Source organism: Ascaphus truei, chromosome 2 (assembly GCF_040206685.1).
Source record: "Ascaphus truei isolate aAscTru1 chromosome 2, aAscTru1.hap1, whole genome shotgun sequence".
NCBI classification, from domain to species: domain Eukaryota; kingdom Metazoa; phylum Chordata; class Amphibia; order Anura; family Ascaphidae; genus Ascaphus; species Ascaphus truei.
In genome coordinates this window covers 178,454,209-178,478,728 of record NC_134484.1, presented here as the reverse complement: position 1 = coordinate 178,478,728, position 24,520 = coordinate 178,454,209, and the positions used below count along the sequence as shown (strand labels likewise).

Here is a 24,520-nt window from a genome sequence, read left to right as displayed (position 1 = left end):
GCAAATAGCTAAAACATGCGTTCTAAGTGAAATTTCTTTGCATTTTGGCACTGAAATTGTGTTTTGATTTTTAATTAAAAACATCACCATCAGAAATAGAATTTCTGTGACAAAACAGTGACAAAAGACAAAAGTTTCACTTAAAATGTGTTTGCACGGCGCACATACACTTTTTGTTTTGTTTTTTCCCCCCAGTATAAGATTGAAACCGAATTTAAAGAAATGCCTGTGCTTGATATAAAAGTACTTTATAGCCCACGGACCGTACTTACTGCATGGGAGGGCCATGGACTTCACTGAATTGTGTGGGAAATACCGTAAAGCTATGATCAGCGTAGAAAGAAGAGGTAAGGAAGGGAGAATCGTAATAAAGATGGCATTGGATGCAATTTATAAAGCACACAAACAAATAAAAATGTAAAGCACTAGATGGGAAAGGTGTATATTATGTAGATACACTGACTAAAGTAATGTGCTTCTGGTAACCAAACGACTGCATCTGTGTTAATATGGCCTGGTAATTGAGAGGATTTGAATGATCGTTTGCACATTATCTGGAATACTTGATGGTGCTGTGTTACGGTCTTATGGTTAGTTGTGGGTCCGCTAATCTCTTCTATAAATTGGAGCTGTTGATCATTACATGCATGACCAGAATAAGGAACGGATGAATAAGTAAATGGTATTTTTGTAGCAACGTTACCAGCGTAGATAATAGCATCATTGTGTCCTTCTAGTAATAGAAATGTGTGCTTCTGCCTAGACACTATTATACGTATGACATCATATGGATTCACCCATTATGTTATCAGGCCAGTCTTGCTCACCTCTTCATTAAGTTGACTATGTGAGTGAGTGTCTTATCTTGCTGCAGTATCTGTGCGCCAAATGCTGTTTGACTCCTGAGTTTGGTCTGCCACATCAGAGTATGAATAGCCCATTTATTCTTTAAATTGCTTAATGCCCTATTAAAGTCATTAGTGAGGAAAGGTCGTGATGGATGGCTCTATTAGTTATTTTTCTAAGTATGTCTCTTGAAAAAGGTTTACTTATTATTTTTTATTTTTAGTTGCTACCTTGCTGCATATGATCAGTGTTGTATTTTTTTTTTACTGTTTGCAGGAGATAAACTTATGTTTGTATGTACATGTGAAAACACACGAAGCGTGTGGTGTGCATGTATGCATTTCTAAAGATTTATTTATTCATTAAAACACTTAAATTGATGGAATGCTATAAGTTGATCTTGTATATAACAAGTTTATGTACATGTGAATACATATAAACACGCGTGTGTGTACCCACCCCACCCACGCAGAGTATGCACGTATGCATACTGATTTGCAGAAGTATTAACCCCCTACCAATAATGTTACATGTTGAATTACAAATAATGTATATACAGTATACAGTAGTTTTTCAAACAAACTGCTTATTCTAAGCTACAAAGCTGTAGTGGTTAAACTGAACACGGTTATATGAGGAGGAGGTTAAACTTCAACAAATAAAATGTAGAAAAAGGAAATTTACTGGTTGCATAGGTATTGAGCACCATAAATCAGCACTTTGTATAAGCCGTTCTTGCAACAATTACTGCTGAGTATTTTGGGATAGGTCTCGACTAGCTTTGCACAGTAGGATGGAGATATTTGTGCCCAGTCTTCACGGGAAAATTGATCCAGTTCTGATATGTTTGTTTGGGGATCGTCGATGGACTGCAATCTTCAAGTCTCGCCATAGCTGTTCGATTGGGTTCCAGTCAGGACTTTGAGCATTAATTCAATCACTCCTGTGTGACTTTGGCTTCGTGCTTCGGGTCATTGTTCTGCTGACATATGAATTTCCTCCCCAATTTGAGTCTTGGCTGATTCAAACAAATTGTCCTCAAGGTTTCGCTTGTACTTTGCACCATACATTCTCCCCTCTACCCTGAAGAGCTTCCCAGTCCCTGCTGAAGTGAAGCATCCAAGTTACGTGATGTTGCCACCACCATGCTTGATAGTTGGGATGGTGTTGACTGGGTGATGTGCAGTGTTGAGCTCGTCTGATCACAAAACCTTCCCACACTTTTCTTCAGTATCATCTATATGCTTTTTCGCAAACTCCATACATGATTTCAAGCGCCGATCCCAGCCAGCGAATTGTTTAACTAGGGTTGAAGCAGGGCGTCTCCGGAGCTGGTCCCCTGTTAATTTCAGCACCGTGGTCTCCCTGCTTCTGGAGATTCTTACCTGTGAAGTAGGTGCTGGCAGCCGCTCTCCTCGGTAGCCAGGGATCCCGTAATAGCCACTTTTCAAAGACCTCGCGCCCTGCGGGGCAATAGGAAACCGTGATGTCATCAGTGCGGCTTCCCTATTGGCCCATGTTACGCGGGAGCGTTAAACTTTAAAGCCCAGCTTGCTCAGCCGGAGTGGCTACCGGCACCCCTTACGGAGGCCTGTATCTCCAAGCAGGGGGTTCCTGGAGCTGCAATGAATGGGTTTCAGCTCCGGAGACCCCCTGCTTAAAGTGTGTGTGTGTGTGTGTGTGTGTGTGTGTGTGTGTGTGTATAAAGAAACAGTACCAGGGGACTCACTGGTAATAAAAAAGAAGTATATTGGGTGCGTACCATCCGAAGAATAAATATGAAGGCAAAGTGAGGACAGGCACTTCAAAATTGCAAAAATACTCTGCATATATTATTAAATTTCACCTTTTTACAATTTGAGTGCCTGTCCTCACTTTGTGTGTGTGTGTGTGTGTGTACATACCTGCTGACAGGGGTGGATAGCTGGGACAAGTGTCCCGGGCCAGGTGGCTTAGGGGTGCCTGGCCAACCGGCGCTGCAAGTTGGACCCAACCTCTGGCCGGGCCCCGGCTCTACCCAGCTGTGGGCCTCCCTCACTAACACTATCCCAGGCCGAACTTCTGACGTCAGCGCGCGCCGGGCCTCTCTGACCTTGGCGCACGTAGGAAGCAAGCTGGGCTCGGCTTCCGGCGTATGGGAGGGGCTCGGTGCGCGCTGACGTCAGCTCGGAGTGGGATAATGTTAGTGAGGGAGGAGAGCCGGGGCTCGGCTTCCGGCGTATGGGAGGGGCTCGATGCGCGCTGACGTCAGCTCGGAGTGGGATAATGTTAGTGAGGGAGGAGAGCCGGGGCTCGGCTTCCGGCGTATGGGAGGGGCTCGGTGCGCGCTGACATCAGCTCGGAGTGTGATAATGTTAGTGAGGGAGGAGAGCCGGGCTTCCGGCGTATGGGAGGGCTCGGTGCGCGCTGACGTCAGCTCGGGGTGGGATAATGTTAGTGAGGGGGGAGAGCCGGGGCTCGGCTTCCGGCGTATGGGAGGGGCTCGGTGCGCGCTGACGTCAGCTCGGAGTGGGATAATGTTAGTGAGGGAGGAGAGCCGGGGCTCGGCTTCCGGCGTATGGGAGGGGCTCGGTGCGCGCTGACGTCAGCTCGGAGTGGGATAATGTTAGTGAGGGAGGAGAGCCGGGGCTCGGCTTCCGGCGTATGGGAGGGGCTCGGTGCGCGCTGACGTCAGCTCGGAGTGGGATAATGTTAGTGAGGGAGGAGAGCCGGGCTTCCGGCGTATGGGAGGGCTCGGTGCGCGCTGACGTCAGCTCGGGGTGGGATAATGTTAGTGAGGGAGGAGAGCCGGGGCTCGGCTTCCGGCGTATGGGAGGGGCTCGGTGCGCGCTGACGTCAGCTCGGAGTGGGATAATGTTAGTGAGGAAGGAGAGCCGGGGCTCGGCTTCCGGCGTATGGGAGGGCTCGGTGCGCGCTGACGTCAGCTTGGAGTGGGATAATGTTAGTGAGGGAGACCCGCAGCTGAGGAGAGCCGGGACTCGGCAGCAATGAGAGGACTGGCAGCTGGGCCAGAGACCATCTCCAAGGTAGGTACATTTGTATTTAGTGTGTGTGTTTGTGTGTGAGTGCGTGCGTGTGTGTGGTAATTGATGGAGAGGGGGTATAAGAGGGGGCGTAAGAGTGAGATGGGTTAAATAGAGGGGACTCATGATGTGTGCAAAGGGGGGGGGGGGCTTGTGAGACCACTGACACGGGGGGGGGGGGGCGCAGTCATAGCAAGTCCTGGGCCCTGGGAAATCTGTCTGCTGCCCTGTGTGTGTATTTATATCTCAATGGCTCCTTGGTCTTAATGGTTGGTTTGTTGGATCACTATGTGAGTTGCAGCTTTAAAGCCTCTATATACCGGAGGGAAATAATCTACAAGTTAAACCACTTTGATTACACACGGGCTGAAGCCATTTCACTCATTTTGTGACCTTTCGAACAATTCATTTGTACCTGAGCGGATTTAGGGCTGCAGTAGCAAAAGGGTTTAATACTTATGCAACTAAGATTAATCTCTTTTTTTATATTCTATATGTATTTTCTAACTATCACTTTGGAGTAGTTTTTGTAGACTCTACATGTAAAGTCTAAGTTGAAAGCATCGGGCAGTACGCCAACAAAATGGGAAAAATTTACGGGGATGAGTACGTCTGCAGACCTATGTGTAGACCTGTGCATTCATTACCGAAACTTTTATATTAAAGAAACACTGTAGGTAGATATTGGACATAACAAAAGTCTTGGAGTCATACAGTACCGCCATTTACTCAAGTCTTATTTCAATGTTTTTTAACCCTGTGGCTGCAGAGCAAAAAAGACTATAAATGATATATGTAGAATGTAAAATTCATTTGATAATGGAAAGTGTTGCTTTTGAGTGGAGATTTTTGTTTTAAAAATTACAATAATTTTCTTGTATTTGTAAATATTTTTAATAGCTGGCCTTCAAACACCCCCCATTTCATTGTTGGTAGTAGAAAGTCATGGGGTTTAAGCTTTTAAGTAAGGTGCCAATCGCTGTAAAATGTGGGCTTTCAGCAGATTTCTATTGTACTCTAATGGTACTTTCTATGACATTCTCCAAGTGCCAAAACAGGCCTTGCAAGGTTTCGAGAAACGAAACTTTCTTCAGGATTTAAGGCAAGATGTACTACGACAACTTAAAGCACATTGAAGTTAATGGGGCTGTAAGGGGTCATCCGGCATTGGAAGTTGTCTTATGCGCAGGGGTGCGTAAACTTTATGCCTTCCGCCCCCACTGCTTGCGATCCCCTTACCTCGTCTGAGGCATCAAATGACGCCGCAGTGTCACGTGACCTTGCCGCCGCGTTGCCATGGTGACACATCCACGAAGTTGCCAATCATGGGAAGTAGAGGATGCAGAGGCCTCGCGGGGTCCCCCAGCATTTAATTTAAATGCCTTGGGGAAGAGCGCAGGGCCTCTGCAAACGCCGCGCCCCCCACTCCCCCCCCCCCCCAAGAAAAAATAATAATCTTGCACCCACCAGTTGGCGCACCCCTGTCTTATGGCATAAGACGGCATAGTAAATGAGACTTAATATCTAACAAAAAACTGAGTTACACGTGTACATAGAGCAAAATGCATGGTTTTGCAACATGATCTTGCAGTCGGTTTTAATTATTTATTTTATTGCACTTTATTATACGGTGCCAATTATAGATACCAATGGTAGGAAGAGTCCTATTTCTCACAATATGCATTAAGGAAACCTGTGACTGAGATTACCAGTGACGGGTCTCTCACGTTCTGCGCGGCCTGACTTTGTTTGCATGCATAACATGTAAAATGAACTCTAGACCTTACACAGTGATATTTAAGGTCCCTCCTGAGCCTGCTCTCGGAAGTCTAATATAGTTTACACCAACGGCATTCCGGGCATCTGACTAAGGCCGAGGGTGCTTTATTGTCGCACACTTCTTGAAAGGACTTTTCCTTTACTGATAAGTGATCAAAGGATCAACGCACATGGAGAAGCGTTTTTACACACAAAGCCAGGTAGTAGCAGGTAATGTCTAGTGTCTTTAAACGCCTTCGTTCCCATTGGGGGGAGGGGGGTAAGCTGTCAAGTACTGTCTCCAATGTGTTTCAGGTCCAACAGCAGCAGAGGAGTTGCCCCAAATTTCGCATGACTGCACAAATGTAATAACTTGTACCCGGCATCATTAGCTGTGTCACTTAGTTATAAATTTCCCAGGTCTGCTTATCACAGTGGCAGTGCTCTCCTATATATCTTGCTCCGGTGTTAATGTCTCTTTTAAATATTTAAATGCCGCCATTAATATATGTGTCAGAGCGACATGAATTATGCTGAAGTGGCGTGACTTGTGTTTGTGTATTTATGTGCTTCATTTGAAGGTCACTCGGTGCGACTGCTGGGTCAGAAGAAGGATAATGGAAAGCGGTTGGGGGGAGCTCGATTGGATTTGCCAAAGATTAGGAAGAACCCACTGATAGAAATCATTTCCATCAATACAGGGTAAGCGTCTTTCACATTTGCTCATAAAATATTCAGTGCTGCCTAAGAATTCAATTTAATTTTTTTTTCCCTTTGCAGCTCAACTTATTAAGGGGGAACAAAAACCCACAGAAGCCCTGTGGGACTCTAAATAGTGTCTTTTAAACGATAGAATTTATTTCTGCCGGTTCCCTGTTTAATTGCAACCCATTCCTTCTCTCTTCTCCCCCCCCCCCCCCCCATGTATCCGCATTATTTCCTATTACTGGTGCTTAGGAAAATATATATATAGATTTTGTTTGTGCAAGTCAGACACTTGCTGCAGCATCATTTGTTTGTTATCGCGACGGAGTATAAATCTTTGGGCTTTGGTGGTATTTGTTGTAGGTGGTTGTTGCAGAATGGGTAACGTGTGGGAAACCCAAGTCATTTCTCCAGCCAATGAAATTGTTGCGATTTGGTGATGTCAAAACGTTGTTTTTTTTTTTTAAGGTGACAAATCTCTTGTGGTTCTGTGAGCTTTATGGGATTAATATCTGATGTTGCATCAAATACAAATGATTTACAGATGTAGGGAAGGACTTTTGAGGCGGCTTGCTGTAGGTTTGTTCTGTAGAATGAATGTAACAGAGCTCACTCTCGTGCACAGCTCCTCTGTATAGCGTTCAGGTTGCTGCATTAAATGGTACCGCCAGCTGCAAACACATACAGATGAACATCTTGCTTTAAGGAGGAGGCAGGGAAACCATTTGATGTTTGTAGCACATTTTTTTAATTAGTCTTTGCTCTTTTAAAGCATGTTGTTGTATTTACCTGAAAATGGAGGGGGAAATAAAAAGAGAATTTGTTAACTGGAACTGCCACTTGTCCTCGTGTTAAACAGTATTACTTAGAAGATAGGAAATAGATACACAATAACGAGCAGGCCACTCGTTATGCATCTGGAACAGAAGACACTCTGAGCTGAAATTAACCCTGCTTCCCATCCATGGAAGAATTGGGTAAAAATAATTCAAGGGGGGGGGGGGGCTGTTCCTTTCAAGTGATTTAATTGCCCGTAAGTGAATATTTTGCTTAAAGTAAAAAATGTATATTGTGTTTTATTGCATAGCTGTTTTTTTTCCTTTTTCTCGAGACCTTCCCCTGTCATGCGTTAACCTGCACTTGGCTAACAATGCCAGCCTGTATGCACTCCTGAGAGTGAGAGGGGTGACACTTTTCCAGTGGTAGAGGAGGCTGCACACAACAAATGATCACAAAACACATTTGATAAAGCTCTTAACCTTTCATTCTGTGGCTACCAAATTAATTAAAACGTTTTTTTTTTTTTTTTTTTTTATAAATACGATCGGCATTACCGACGAAAATAGTCTTTGGGAATTGAAAACATTCCTCAAAGTGAGGTGTAAACCTGAGGGTCGGGTCAAATAACCGACGCGTTTGATGTTGCCAAAAGATGTTTTTTAGCTTGCCGCCTTCACCCTTCGAATTGATATATAAATACATTCCGATCTGTTTCCCCAGCATGTAGCTGACACAGCTCTACACATGTACAGAGTGATAGTAACTAGGCTGTGTTATGGCGATGTTTCTGTGGCAGTGGGGAGCAGTGCTGCACTGTGCTTGGAGTTAAGTGCAGAATCTCGTCGGCCTTCCTAAGGCCTCGGACATTGTGGCGGCATAGCACGCACCTGTCGGCCGAGCGATCTGTGGCCTGAGATCCACAGCGACGGGGAGGCGTGGCCGTGACGTCACGAGGCTAGTTAGCCCTAATTGGCTGAACCATTCGCGTGACCCGGCCGCCATGCGACAAGCAAATTCTCTATGGCCTGCCTCACAGAGGTGCGGCCTGTTCACTCACACTATGGACGTGGCATAAGGATCTGGAGCAAACGCTTTGCTCTATGTGTACAAAGCATGCGTACTGAAGCGTTGTTAATGGTGCAGTTCCACCTAACACATTAAAAAGAAAGGTAAACAACATTTTAGGGTAATGGAATTTCTTAGGTTCAATCGCCATTAAAGGACAGTCTTACATATGTGCATCCGGTTAAAAATGAATGTTTTTCACTCAGCTAATGTTCTTAGCTCATGTTCCTGTTTGACTAATAATGGCTTAATAATCACTACACAAGCAATGGACAAAAACCAAGGCAACAATCCACTAGTAGGTGTTATGACTGACTGGCTTACACCCAAGAGACATTAGATAAAGATTATTAAAAAAAACAAAGCTGCTTTGCCATAGAAAAGTTGTTTAAACATTTGGTCAGTTGTCTACATTTAACATATAAACATGCCCCCTTGATGTTTCCATGGTAAGTAAATGCATCGAAGGGTTTTTACAGTCTAATGCCTTTTTGATCATAGTACTATTTGTTAGTCCTAATAATCACAGGTAAAAAAAAAATGCCGGTCATCAAAATGGTTCGCTCAGCGCTGTTCCTTTCTTGGCAAAGTAATTCTGAAGCAATCAGTAGTCTAACAGATCAGCATAAGTAGTTGAAATGCTTAAATCCATTGTTCCTGGAGAAGTGCAAAACATTCATTTTTCTCCAGGTAGCAATAAGTAAAGCAGATACATTAACCTTTGAAGTGCCGTTAACGCACCTGGCACTGCATGGGTCCTGACCAGCCTGAGATCCTTCTGACATCCCGGGCACATAATGGACACTTGCCCGTCTTGTTCGGGGGAGATTGGGCTGACCTAATCGATGGAGCAGCCAGCCCGATTGAAATGTAAGTAGAGCCAACTCCAGTTCAGTTTCCGGCATCCGCCGCCTGGCACGGTCATGTGATCACCACTGCTGCCATCACATGAAAGTGCTGCAGAACTTTGGCGATTGAATCTTTATAAGGAAGTAGATTTACACCGAGTTGTGTTAAAAACTATTTTCGACCCTCAATGTGGAAGTGCCCCTTTAATGCCTTATATATATATATATATATATATATATATATATATATATATATATATATATATATATATATATATATAAACAAATGTAAAACACTATTCTAGTGCATGTAGGCTCCTATACCATTGGAAAATATTGCATTTTAACACACCTAAAATCATTAGTTAGGTCATACTATTGGCCTCTAACCAGCTTCCTGTCCTGTGTTGCCAGAAACTTGACAGCCCCAGTAAAGGCAATAAAAAGGAGCGAAAAAAACAGGGGGGAAAACAGCGCAACCTCAAAAATAGGGAAAAGGAGGATAATGCTAAAAAGTAATATAGTGTAGTCTATTGACACACTGTGTGCATTTGCATGTCATTACCCAGAATCCCTGGCTGCCTGCAGTACCAGCACTGTTTGCTAAGCGATAATAGGGAAAAACATGGTGTCAAGATCTGTCTGAGACATGCAAATGCACCACAAGGGTTAATTTATATTTACTGTACACAAGATTACAGCCAATGTTTTTAAAGATTTGCAACATTGAGCTGAACTGAGCTACTTTCTATCAATGTAAAACCTGATATTGCATATTGCACTAGGTGTGTTCGTTGGTTTCTTCATCTCCTATGAATATTCCTGATTGAGGAAACCGATTTCTACTTTTTTGTCAAAATGCTAAACTATAAGTTTTTTCTTTTCTCTTTCCCTATTTGTGCTGGTTTTACTATAAACTATAGGGGAAGTGAAGGGCCATCTAGTATTTGTATTTTGTATCTATTTGTACACAGGTGTTTTTTAGTGCTCAAAGTTCTTGTATGTTGTATATCCCTAGTAAGGGGGCTAGCTATACACTTTGTTTCTGGTCCCCGCACTGTAATAAACGACTTCACTTCTCGCTTGCTGCAAACGCAGATTCCATGCATTGCCCCTTTAAGGTAGTGACACCCACAAATCCGCAAGGTTACTACATCGCCCGTGACTGACCAAATTGAAACACGAGGCTCCCACATCTCTTTCAATCAAGTAATAAAGTTCTTATGTTCCCAAGCGTCTCAGTATGGAAGTCCAAATGTGCCATGTGTGATGTTTTATCCATTAAGTTGAAACCAGAGAGTCCCTCACTGCTGTTATAGGCCAATGAACGCATATATTTGGTCTATAAGCATTTGGTGTTTTTACATTAACTCTCGGTTTGTGATCAGTGGAGAACCTTACTTGACCTCGGCTTTAATGGACAGGCGGCACCATCTGATACTTCTTTACCTTTTCAGAAGACTGCACTGTGCTTGACAGCGCATACCTAAGCAAAATAAAAGGTATTTTACTTACACGGGCTCTTTACTACTATGTTTTAACTCCTTTTCTGCCAGTGTTGCCTGCAACGCATAACACAGCCTAAATTGTCCGATAAATAGTGTTCTTAATCTCAGTATGTAGTGAGGTAGCATGTCATATATTGGGTTTGTTGTTGATTCAACACCCCAGGAGATAGGTCAGCAATGCTGCACTGAACCATTGCGACTTTAGGCTGCGTCCATAGAGGGGGGAGCCGCGCTCCTCCGCGCTGAGGCTCGTCTGCGCAATCAGGAGCGATTGGCATGAACTAGCAGATGAGCCAGCGTGCGCGGGGGGAGGCGGGGCACTGACATCACTGGGCCAATAGCCCACGAAGCACCGTCAACGTTACGGCGCTGGGACGATGACGGTGCTTCGCTCTGATTGGAGGTTTCAGCCGACGGCACGCTCAGAAACAGGTTCTGCAGTCGGCTGAAAATCCGTGCGCCTCAGCACGCCTGCGAACGCTCGCGGGAGCCCCCTCTCAAGACATCCTCATTGAGGATGACGGGGCTCATCGCGGAGCGTCAGCGCGGCTCCCCTCTCTATGGACGCAGCCTTAGAATGATTTCTTTGTGCAATGGATACGCCTTTTTGAGGGGGTTGTCCCACTAAGCAACATATATTGAAAATGCAAAGTAACTGAACCACACAGCTATTAATACCTCCTCTCCCATTTTAACCCGCGTTTTGTTCTTGAACATCTGACTGAAACAAGCTCGGTAATGGGGTATTTGTTTTGGGATAATGGTTAAAATAAAATATGGAGCATCCATTACATACTGTAAGTGCAGTGGGGTAATTAGGGTCAAGTTGTTAGAAAATCACTACGGTGGCCATCTTTTCCAGATGCAAAAAATTAAATCTACATTTCTCGAAAACAAAAACCAGCAGTTTCTTGTACATCCAGAAGAAAATTAAATAACAATTCTAAAACCACATATCTATAATGTAATTGGCTGCACTTGGAGGAGCACAAACACGAAACACGTTCTGAAGCAGCATTTGGTTCATGTGGAACACAAACGTTAACACTTACATTACCAGGGATCTGGTGGCACCAGTAGGCCACTGGACCTCCGCCACTCCCGCTGCAGTAGTGATCGCATGATGCGACATGGCCCGGGTTCTGGAAACGGACGTGGGTCAGCTAAATCAGCCCCGAAAAAGCGAGCAAGTGCCCAAGCAGCAAAAATTGGCGTCTTTTCTTTATTAAAAATAAAAATACAGGCGATATTCATATAACTTGCTAGACATGCCCCCAACATTTTCACTTGAGTTCTGAACACGTGCTGCTGTATAATAGAGAGGGATCAAAACATATTTTGGTGCCTTAGGTCCTGTAGCCCAAGATTCAGTTAACTGAAAGTGATGAGACCTTCTAACCTTTTTGCTGCTAGAAATATGAAATTCAGTGAAGACAGCCATGTGATCACAAAGATAGAAACAGAAGTGGAGCGGGTTTCACTTCCGATTCGATTGTTCCGCTTAATCAGGCACTGAAGGGGGAGGAGTCCTTCTGTTGAACGTGGGGATAGTGAAAACAGAAATCCCAGGCGCTAACCTCAAACCTCTAAATGGACAAATGAGTGAGTGCAGAGTTACAGTACCAACAATAGGTGAAAAGGTCTCTAGGCAATTAGAGATGACCTTAGGTAATCCCTTCTGCTGCAACCCCAGGAGGGACCATCCAAGACCCTTGGAACAAAAAGAAAAACAAGGAACAGGGGGAGCAAGGGGTTAATACAATCAAATCCCAAGATCTAAAAAGAATTGGGCTTCCAAAAGGAGGATATAACGTGAGGGGAGATCTAAAAAATGAAGTCCACAATACTTACACGGCCTAGTGTAAGTACGGGGACTGAGAGTGGTTTCTGTAGGAGTCCCACCTGTTCCCATCAATCCAACACGACCAGGATAGATGTCACACGTAGATAGGGTTCTGACAGAGGAAATCCTCCGCTTGGCAAAGGCATCCCAATCAACCCCACGTATGGCGACAGAAGGTGAGTGAGGCAATGGTACAAGCACCAGATCAATACATTTATTGATTTGTGTCAACAGATCACTCACATAATACAAAGTCACAGGTTGGCTCCCGTAGACAGATGGCGCGTCCTGCAGCAGATAACCCTGTAGCCGCGTCCGGCAGGCAGGGAGATGGAAACACTGCGTGCGGCTGCTCTCACTAACTACGGAGGCTCCCGTGGGTCACAAACAGCAGACTGGAAGGAGCTCCCCTCACGTTATATCCGCCTTTTGGAAGCCCAATTCTTTTTAGATCTTGGGATTTGATTGTATTAACCCCTTGCTCCCCCTGTTCCTTGCACTTGGGGATAGACTGTGTTCTGGAGTGCAGAACGTAATCTCGTCTAGAACAACGAGCAGGATTGTGACGTAGCTACTAAGCCATGTGGCCCCTGGAGTGCCTTAACCCATGACGTATTAGCTACGTTTAAAGGGCAGCCAAAGGGTTAAATATGCAACTCTTAATCTAGCTCAGTTCCCAAACGTCTTCATTGAGGCCTGTCTCCGACCCGATTTCTCAGTCAAACCCTCAACGTTATATTCATATGTAAATTCGATGCATACAGTTTAACTGGCATACTGCTGCGGCAGAGTTTATTCGAGCATTTGCCCGTTCTCTGCCGCAGCAGTAACCTGGCGCGCGCCGGAGGGTGCCGGGCGCGCGCCGAAGCAGCGGAAGAGCGCCCTCCGATCGGGGCGCTCTCCCTACCGCTGCCGGGTCCCCCGGAACCCCCTGCCGCCGTCCCGCGATCGCGGGACACCAGGGCTCCCTCGGGGAGCCCTGGACGCGCGTGCAGGGGGCGCTGACACCCGATGACGCGTGACCGCACATCGGTGACGCGCGGCACGCCGAGGGAGTGGGGCTAGCAAGCCGGGGCATCCCCCGGCTTGCGGAACTAGCCCTGCTCGATTTAAACGTGTCGGCAGTGTAGGTTATTCCTAACACCTGGTGTGGCTTGTGGTCTCTGAAGAGAGATGTGAGAAGCACTAATCTATCTTATACAGCAGGTGAGCCAATAGGATTAGATTTCTGGAGTTGGGTTTTGCTTTTATTATTTGATTGCTGCATTCCTGGGGTGGTCACATAATTTCTCTTGAGCAGAGATTTCCTCCCCCAAGTACCCAAATCTGTGAGATTTGAGGGTTCAGCACCAAAAAAGAATTTCAATTCCGAAGTGATGACTTCAATAAGTAAGACTTCATTGTGTTTTGACATTGGTGCTAAAAATCAGTGGGACTGACCCCAAATCAGCGAGACACACAAAATCAATGCAAGTTGTCAGCGAGTAGATCTTTAGGCAGCTTTGACATAAATCACCACTCTGACACATGGTAGTCCAGGGATTCCTGTCACTTTTGGCTGCATTTGTCATGTCCTACAATGTAGTTCTAAATTGGGATTCTTCATAGATTACATTATCGTGTACAGAGCTATTGAAACCTCATAAGTTTTTTTCACTTGGAAAAAAATGTATGTACCATAAATACATTTTTTGTCTTGTATAGGTGACCGTGTACGTGGCACTGTACATAGAATTGTGCAGACAGTGAGTACGTAAAGCTTACAATCTAATACTGGTATCTGAGGCACAGGGAGATTGAGTGGCTTGCTGAAGGTCACAAGGAGGGTTGACACAGGGATACAAACCGAGTTCACCCACTTCTAGCGTAGTGACATTAGTACTGGGGTTCTGTAATCCTTTAGCCCGCTTGAAGTGCTCGATTTGAAATAGACTGATGTTTTCTAAACCCTGTACAATATAAATTCATCTATGAAGAACACAATATGGGGCGTTTTATCCTACAATGGATACATCAGTGGAACTCTGGGTAAGTGCATCAACAAGTTCAATTATCATTTAAACAATATAGCTTACACATTTAAGGGCTCTGCAAAATGTCACTTTAATAATTGTATGCTTACGTTTCTTGCAGAAATGCCATGCAGGGTCTAAAATGTGGTTGAAAGTGATCTCACACACACACTCTAATCTTGTCAAACTGTTGATAACCGACATGATTTAATCATTCACATTGACTTATATTCCAAACTGGGTCACTGACAGAGTGTGTTTAAAAACAAACACCCCTCATTAATCATTGATTTCATTATTTTCAACTGCGCTCCTGGTTGCCTGGCAACATATATGAAGTGCGAGTTTTGCAGTCAGTGTAATTTCTTTCTTTTTTTTTTTTTTTAGTACCTAATAAATGTTTCTGTGTACGGCTGCAATGACAAACTGATAAATGTTTACTCTGCTCCACCCAACCACAGATGCTTTTAAAATATAAACATATTAATACATTTCAGTCTACACACCAGAAATAAATTGCATCAGTTCCGTGACATGAGCATTGACAAATGACCTATATGTCATAATGACATTTTTTGGTTTAACAGGTCGTGTGTATATAGCACCCACACAGCGGTTTCTTTATACTTGACAGGTGTATCATTCAAATACCTACACCGTACGGGACTTCATTGCTATTTAATGCTTACTATATTACTCTATAATAGATTTGTAATAAGTAATAGTTATATAAAACGTAAGTTTGTATGTTCAACTCCAATCTGAGACTACCCGTGTAAGGTCGTTCACACCCTGGGCACCTCCAGACTCGACTATGGTAACGCACTCTATTTTTTAGCTATCCAAACATCCAGATCCGTTTTGCAGGCAATTCAGAACACCGCAGCTCGAGCGATGGGAGAGCAGTGCAGGTATAAGCACGTCGGTGGCACCCTGCCAGAACTCTGGCTCCCAATCATACAGCGACTTCAATTCAAACTCCTTTCTATAGTATCGAAGGCCACAGGCGACCTAGCACCAATAGACATCTCGGAACACATCACTCCATATCAGCCAACCATACAACTCCAATAATCCCTAACCAATAACGCACTGCTCAGGCAATCCACCTTTCAATCACTCAAGAAATAAATAGAGACCCACTTCTTGGGTACCAGCCTCAATTGCTCATATTGATCTGACATTTTTTTTTTTTAATTATTTGTTTACAATCCTGAAGCATCAATAGTTGTTTTAATTGTTTCATTGAAATAACAAATATATCGCTATTTGCAAACATTTTGGCAAAAAGGGTGATTACTAAAGTTTATTTTTTATTTTAAAGCATACCTATTGCATTCATGTTTGTCATTTGAGGTCTGTTATCGGTTTCATTACTTATCAGGGTGCCAATATGAGCGGTCTGCAGGCACTATAGATTGTAAAAGAAAAATCAGTGAAGAACAGATCGCGTGAGCATCCGTGTCTCCATTTGCTGCTGTAGCTTGGCACCATTTCTTGTAGCTCCTACACATCCCAGATCAAAGAGTAATGTGAGGGAGGCAATGTCCAATAAAGAATATGCTTTGATGGCCTATAATGTAATGCCTAACTTTTAATCATGAAAGCATCATCTTTTCCCTTTCTTCCGGCTGTTGTGTATAACATTGCCTCTGTTAGAATGTTTAAAAGGTGCAGGGCAGCAGTAAGTCATACAACAAAGGGTAGCGTTCCTCTATGCAATTCCTCCGGCTTCTGCTTCTTGTAGGAAAGCATAAGCCTGGCCATTTTCCTCAATGATCTTTAAAAAAGACTAAAAAAAAGAGAACGATGAGCATGGTTTTTGCCTCAAGCTTGCATTTTATTTATATATAAAATATTTCACTAAGAAGTAATACATTTGAGAGTTACCTCTCGTTTTCAAGTATGTCCTGGGCACAGAGTTAAGACAAATACATGGTTTGAAATACAGTTACATAAGTGAACAGGGTACACATTATATACAAGACATTGCATGCACAGTTAAAGATAATATATGTTATAGGCATATGTAACAGTTACAGACCAGATTAAAATGTGAGAGCCTTAGATTTGAAAGAACTTAAACTGGTGGTGGATGTGAGAGTCTCCGGTAGGTTGTTCAAGTGTTGTGGTGTATGGTAAGAGGAGGAGCAGCCGGATACTTTGTTGAGCTTTGGGACCATGAACAGTCTTTTAGTCAGATAGTCAAAACGTATGTGTATATAAGAATTCCCTAGGCTGCAGGCTTGTGTCCCTCCGCTGGTGACATGTCATGTCCGGCGTCTGACATCGCATCTGGATCGACCAAGGAGAGGGTAAGAGTAGTCATCCGCCAGAGCCATGAGAAGCTCTCCACTGAGGGAAACGCCATGGGGACGGCCACTCCGGCCACAGCAGCTACATCTGGTGGACATTATCCCCCCCCCCCCACGACTTAAGGACCCAATGGACTATCAGAAGGAAGGCATCTATTCCCCACATCAGGCATGTACCAGCAGTCGCCCATCTCATTAGGCAATAGCTTTGTTTTTAATTTATTGATGCAATATTATTGTTTTCAATACATCAAAAAAAAATATTTTTTGCTATGTTGCGCCCCTCTTTTTTTGTTTTTGTTTGAGGAAGTGCAGACATGGAAGGGGGTTGTCCCATGAGGAGAGTTACGGGGTCCTTGAGGGTGGAAGGGGTTGTGGGATTCAAGGGGTCCCTGGGGGGGGAGTGGAAGAGGTGCCTGGGTGGGGAAGGGGTTAAAGAGTCCCTGGGGGGGAGACGGAAAAGGGAATGGGTCAAGGGGCCCCTGGGAGGGGGGGGGGAGAAGGGGTTAAGGGATCCTTGGGCAGGGGGCAGCAGAGGATGGAAGGTTTGAAGGCCCCCCTGGGGTGGGAGGAGTGTTGAACGGGTTAACAAAAGGAAACAAGTAGTTCTTGCCTTTCACAGCAGCGTCTTCTCTCGCATACATTCTCCATGTTGACCAAAGCTCTTTCCCCCCCCCTCCCTCCTTCAGAGTCCGCATTCAGAAACAGGAAGTGAAGCGGACTCGGCGAGAGAGAGACGGCACGTTGCATGTCAGACCACAGGAGCCGTCAAACCGAAATACAGCGATAACAGGTAATCTCCCAAATCAGCACACCGGGAGATTAGATTATCGCAGTATTTCAGCATACCGTCCAACCTTACTGTGCACCCCCTCCTCCCCACCACCCCCCCTTCTCTATGCTCAGGAAGCCCTGAGTTTTGCAACTATGGAGAGGAGATCTTACGGCATATTGAGTAGCATGTTAATTAAGGACTCAAGTTTTAAAAAGTGCGTCGCTTCCTGTTTCCAGCTGAAGCTATATACCTATACATGTACACATAAAAAAAAAAATATATTTATATATATATTTGATAGTTTTGGTTAAACTCCAGTGTTTGAGCGTTGGTGAATTGCTACCTTAAATTTGGAACTCAGTTAGCAACATAAATTGGATTTGCAGTACAAATGTTAACGTTTGTCATAATGTAATCTTTTCACCAGGTATAGAAAGGGTTAAAGTGTGCTACATATCTGTAGAAGGCAACAATATTACAACGTGTTGCGGGCCCTTCTTAATAGTGAAGGGGTTAAATTTTCGCACCCGGTTTCATTCCACAGATGCAAGGAAATGGTTGAGGGTGCATGACATGCTGTTTGCCACATGACATGCTGTTTGCCATCACTGACTGCTTGTTGCATATACTGTACGTACCACATCTGCCCAAATAACAGAGGTTTGTGAAATATTGGGCAATTGAATCGTTCTTTGTCCCATTTGCAGAAAACCTATCTTTGAAGCAGTGGGACAAAGTGTGATGTTACAAAAGGTTACAGAGTACCACTCCTTTTAGTTTCTTTTCATATCCAGAAGCACAGCTTTTTTTTTCTTTTTTTTTTATTATTATTTTTACACACTTTAGAAAGTCTCTTCTCGTTGCTATTACAGAAACAAACCTTTTTATATATAAAGAATCGTACTAATGCTTTTCTGAAACCACGTTGACCAGGAAGCTTGTGCATCATCCATATTTTTTTTTTTTTTTGTGGCAAGGAATTTATTTGATTATACTTCTACTGTGTTCTGTATATTTTTTCGTTTTCACGATTTGGTGTTTTTAAATGGTTCTGTTCCTCCCACACTTGATCAACGTAACCATAGCATTCACTCACCCCCAAGAAACACACGCGCGTCCATGGTGCATTCTAGTCATCAGTGTAAGGTCACGGTCGTAGCATTGTGTACCAGAAATAAAAAAAAATAGCTTTTACATCAGGTTTAGAAATGTCTAAATATTACCAGCCATGATGCATTCCAGATCTCATAACTACAACACACAGGCTGAGGGATTGGCCAAATCAACTTAAGTACATCAGCCCTTCATTCCTTCAACAAACAAATGCATAGATAGGATCAATTTAGGGTTATGAACTTTTACTCTTCCATTTTATTAACTAGCATACATCTATTTTTCATTATCCATGTAGATTTCCAGCAAGTGAAACTAAATTTGGATTTCCAATAAAAAGCTGTTCAGCTAATGGATTCCTCTAATTCTACTTTTCTACATAATATATACATTCAGTCAATATTCAGAGCTTGCACAGCACTCTGTTCGCATCACTGTTTTTTCTCCTAGGCGTGTAAAGAGTGCAACTGAGATTAAAAGTAAACATCAATAAAAATGCTTCTCTGAATGTAAGCCTTTTATCCTTTGAGAGTCTCGTGTGTCATGATTTGCACATGACCTAATAATCTGGCTGAGGGCTTTTTCTACATGAGGTGTTTTTAACTGATCTCCCCCCCTCCCCCGCTCCCCTCATAAGAGGCAAAGCTTATACAGTACAAGATCCACAAAATTAGCCAGCTGGAAATTCATCACCAGGGACGATTCTATATCTGAGGCATCGGGTGATTTTCGTTTTTTCTTTTCTGACATACCGGTAGTTGAAGTTTGAGGGTTTTTCTTGTCTTTTAATCTATTAATTATTCATGTAAAATGCAATACCATTCAGGGTGGAAGACTGAGTTGCTTGTATAATTTGCTATCCCTGTTGCTCTCCATTCACATTATAATAAAGATCGGTATAGGGACACTTCAAGATTGCTGCTATAGTCACAATCTGATCGCATAGTTGCAAATCAATCTGTGTGACACTGACGATAGGGGGTAACCAGTCTCTCAAATAAAGGTTAAGCCCTTTTTTGGTTACCCCTGATCCGTATATAAGGGTTCAAGAGTTCGCTCTTGGGCCCAGTAACATTGTAACTTTGCAATGCATAACCTGTAATAAAAATATTTAGTGTTTTTCCCTTTCCGTGCATGCCAGCGAGCAGGGATTGCTAGGGCATGAGTTTCAAGGGGTGTTTTGCGGAGGAATTGTCAGAATGTGCCTAAGTAATTGGGGTCCTGAGTTGTCGGTTCCCCTAAAAATTTACCGGGAATCATGCCTGATTTTCGGATACCTGTAGGCACCTTGTCCAGGCAACATCTCCCCTTGGAAACGCTTGCGCGACTCACCACTAGGGTTCCCTGCTTCAGCATAGCCCAGAACGGTAAATGGGGCACAGGGATGAAAAGTGTCCCTGTAGCTGAGGGGATTCCTAGGTCAAGGGTGGTGCCCCAGTTAATGACCATGTAGCCCAGAAGCGGTATTGGGTTTGTGGGTGCTCCAACCGTAGATAAGGTTGTGAGGGGACTCTGAGTCCAGGCTAAGTCTAATAGATAGTGTGTGGGGAATAAAGGCTGATGGAAATAAAAGTGCACCTTTCTATTCTATTCCCCATACCCAGGGATTTAGGGATGTATTAAAAGTATATTTTAGTAATATATTGTAATACTGTAATGTACTGTTGTGTACTATAAGGTAGTGGGACTTTCGGAACTGATGTCTATGCTGACTGCCAGGGCTAACCCATAGGTGCCAGTAAGTCTGCTGGACATCGGAGTTCAAAGTAGCCAGAGGATGCAGGAGGCGTGAAAGCCATTTGGGCAGCAGGGAAGGCTCAAGTACCCAGGTCCAGGGAACAATGGCAGTCGTATAGGCTGCCATTTGCTCTGCCAGACCTAGTGGAGCCTGACCTAGCGGTGGCATGAGATAGCCAGGGACGGAGGTGGCAAACTTACACATGTCCCTTGGCAATTTCATATTTCCCGCCGACCCGGCTTTTCATACCGGCTTGCCTCTGATTGGCTGCTTTGAAAGTTCCCACGCGATGATTGGTTGCCGAGTTTCATGAATGAAACTCAGAATACTATAAAGAACGTCTGAGCCTATCAGATTTGAGATTCCAGTAGTAAGAGCACAGATGGGCTTTTCAAAGTTGCTCTTGCGCGACTAGCAGTGCAACCGGCTTCGATTTCAAGCCAGGAAAGCCTGCCTGCCAGATTCTACGTCCCGACTTCTGCGGCCAAGTTCTCAGAATCTAACGTAGCGGTCGAGGCTGGGATTTGATGCTGATTTTGGTTCCAGAGGATCGGTGGTTGCTCATGGTCAAGAAAAGTCCAAGTTCTCAGAAGAGAACGGAGCGGTGGCGTGTGGAACTTCAAGCCGATTTGGGAACCAGGAGTTTTCAGGCTAAATCCCGGTCAGGGTAAATCTGTTATTTAGAGTTCCCTGCACCTAGGAAAGTCTAGTTTTCGACCCCCAGTAAGTTTGTGTTTCATCTCTATTTTGTGTATCATAGTGCGTAAGAGAATTTATGCAAATAAACTACAATTTATTTCATTACCTTGTTTTGCTCAGTGAATAATCCCGGTTAAAAAGGTTTTAAACTGCCTGGTCTCTCGTGACAGTCACATGAGGTCGAAGCAGAAAAATATAAATAAAAAAACGGGTAAAGGGAGGGAAAGTCTTAATTTAAAGTACTGTTCCGCCCTAATAGGCAGTCTGCTTCTGTCTGAGCAAGTTCCAAATTTCCAGTGTACCAGCAGCTGCAGAGCCCATTTATTCGCTTCTGTTGCACTGAATTAACTAACCATGCTGCTAGGCCTACAGTACATCCGGCATAAACATGGAGCTCGGGCAGACTGCGGGAGAGGGATGTGATTGCTCAACCTGCGACTGCTGCGCACTGCCAGTTTATACAATATACGGACATTATGTGAGACTAAAATAAGACTGTTGCATTTATAATCTGGATGTATTCTCTTAAAAGGACCAGGAACTGCCTTTGTAACCCTATATCTGTGCTTTATGGATTTGTAATTGTTTTGCCTGTTCTGCAGTAAAGTTCTTTTGATTTGATCCAAACCTAGTGTGCAGTCTCTGATTACCCTGATACAGGTATACTTAGATATCTTTTACAAACCTTTGTAGTACAGTGTCTTTCTCTAATTAAATCCATAACCTCATTGAAACAGTCAGACTGCAAAAAAAAACAAAAAACATGATCGACGTTTGATACAATTCCATGTTGGTTCCAGAAGAATGTACGTCAGACCGTATACTTTAAAGAGCGTTGCTTACATTGGAAGCAGAAATTCTTACTAGTCCTATTTATTTTATTTTTATTATTTGCAGAAGAAGTCTAAGCCACAAAACCTCAATCTGGGTTTTCGGTTGAAAAATGAAAACGTACGTGTCAAGTACCATCTGTGAAGAACCTCCACAATGGTCTTATACCAGATACCACTTCAACTTCAAAATACCCGGACCTATACTGCTACTTGTCATCTGCATTAAGCGTCCTATCATAATGTGTGGAATCAATCTGGTCTTACTGTTATTATCCCTTCACTTACACAGCTGTTTTTACTTAGAGATAGGCGATAAAATCTTTGTTAGAGAATAGTAGCTCAGGGAGAAAAGGAATTTCTTAAAGCTGTCAAAACGGGTATTATAAAGGTCATCTGACTATTTCATCAAATGGTAATTCACTAAATGAAGTCAGTATATCCATTAACTCACCGCTAAAACATTTGACTAGCCCGGCCATTCTTATTTTGATAAGGGCTTGTGCTTTCACATGCTGATTTTATGTGCTGATCTGCATCCAAACACCTAAAAAATAATAATCGCTCAAACATTTCCCAGTCTAAAGCCAGAGCTATTCAGATCTTGTGCATTGGTGGGCAGAGCAGCACACAATGTTATTATTGTGATGGCCGTTTTAATTCATGTTTATTTCCTGGTAAGTGTGGTAGGGTTTGCACTGTGAATCGGGGAATCAGATGTAGCTTGGCTGTTGATTCCTGTGGCACAGTAACTTCCTGGAGTTAGATGGTGACGCAAACACGGTGAGTTTGTTACAATTCCTAGCTACCGCTAGGCCCTAATATGATGAGCACTCGGAATCAATAAAGCAAAAATAGCGTGTAGTTCTCATATTCAGGCGTGTTTAACCTAGACAGTGTGGCCAGGGAACTACATGTAGCTCCTTTACTGCTGGGATACGTCTCAACGTAGCATCTAAATCAGTGGTGTTTTGGGCTCCAAGGAGGGGGTAAAAATCCCTCAAGATAAAGTGTCCCGTTTTGGTTGTTACACTCCTCTCTAAACTCCATGATTTCCCTGGGGTGTAGTGGTGGGTCCGCTTTAGCTGCAAAAGGCATCCTCAGTGGAATGGGGACCGGGGAGCTTTCTTAGGTTACCTTCCTGATTTCATATGAATTCCCTGGATAAATGTACAATGCAATTGTCAAACGAAAGCCCATTTTCTACCATAAATATTGTATACTTTTCTTCGAGAGACCTAGGACAAGAAAATCCTGCTTGCTATACTCTTTTATAAGAAAATACCATAAACAGGTCAACAAAAAATGTTTGGGTTGTTTGTCCGTTAAATATAAAAAAAAAATATATATTTTTATATATATATATAATTTTTATATGGTATAATGTGGTGCCCATGCTTTCCGTGTGCCATCTTCAAAAAATAAATACATATTTATATACGCGTGTGTGTGTGCATCATACATTAGCATGTATCTATCGACATCTGGCTGAAGGCCTTCCAATGATTATCCAGATAATGCAGTTGCAAGCTTCTCTACACGTTGATCCAGCACATTTTCTAATTTCATCCTCTTCTTCGTCTTGGTCTTTTAATCTCTCTTGGAATCCAGTCGAGTGCATATTTTTCAATTGGTCATTTCTTTGTGCGATACAGTAAGTCCAGCCCACTGCCACTTCAATTTCTTCTCCCTTGTGATGTCAGACTTTTGTTTTGGTTTAGAACCCATTCATTCTTTTTCATGTCTCTCTGGGTAACAACTAGCATACATCTTTCCATACTTCTTTGTGTTGTCTGAAGCTTCTGAATTATTTTTGCCCTTAAGGTCCACGTTTCACATCCATAAGAGAGCACGGGCAGGATATTCTGGTCAAAAACATTCCTCTTGAGGCACAGTGGAAGGTTCCCATTAAATATTGTCTTGTTTCTTCCAAATGCGCTCCCATCACATCTTTCTCCTACTGATTTCATTGAAAAGTTTCCCATCCGTTATTTGCCAGCCAAAGTAGACTTCAACTCCTAGTTCTATTCCATTTATTTCAGCCTCCACAGACTTGACACATTTGTTGTGCGTCGCTTTGGTCTATGTGAGATTCATACGGAGGCCCACATACTTTATTGCTTCGGCGAGTTCTGCAATTTGTTGCTGGAGGTCTTCTGGACTTCTGGCAAAAATAACAATGTCACTGCAAATCGTAGGTGAATCAAATATTTACTGTTTATTTTGATTCCTTTCTCTTCCCAATTCAATGTCTTTAACAATTCTTCAGGTGTTGCAGTGGAAAGATTTAGTGACATGGTGTCTCCCTGTCGCACTTGCTGATCCTCAGCTTGCTTTCATCTTTATGTAGTCTAATGGTTTATGTGATCTTGTCTTCTTAGTGCATCTTGGACTGCTGAGGTAGGCAGGATCAAATGCTTTTTCATAATCTACGAATCCTAAAATGAGTGGTAGATGGTATTTATTACTTTGGGAAATCACTAATTGTATAACTTGAATGTGGTCATTTGTGTTGTATCCACTGCAAAATCCCGCTTGTTCTCTAGGCTGGGCGGATCAGGGTCTGTTGTAGCCAATTAGTGAGTATCTTCGTAAAAACTGGTGAATGATTTGGTCTGTAGTTTTTGCGGTCCTTGTTTCCTTTCTTGTGGTTGAGAATAAC

General features: G+C 43.4%; 1 protein-coding gene across 2 annotated transcripts in view; it reads left to right on the top strand.

The window, feature by feature from the left end:
• CDKAL1 (CDKAL1 threonylcarbamoyladenosine tRNA methylthiotransferase) overlaps nt 1-24,520 on the top strand; it is an 869,422-nt gene that overhangs the window by 268,446 nt on the left and 576,456 nt on the right. For both annotated transcript variants that reach the window (XM_075585602.1, XM_075585601.1), the window contains one exon: nt 6,209-6,329. In XM_075585602.1, coding sequence (XP_075441717.1) covers nt 6,209-6,329 — 121 coding nt within the window. The remainder of the gene's footprint in view (nt 1-6,208; nt 6,330-24,520) is intronic.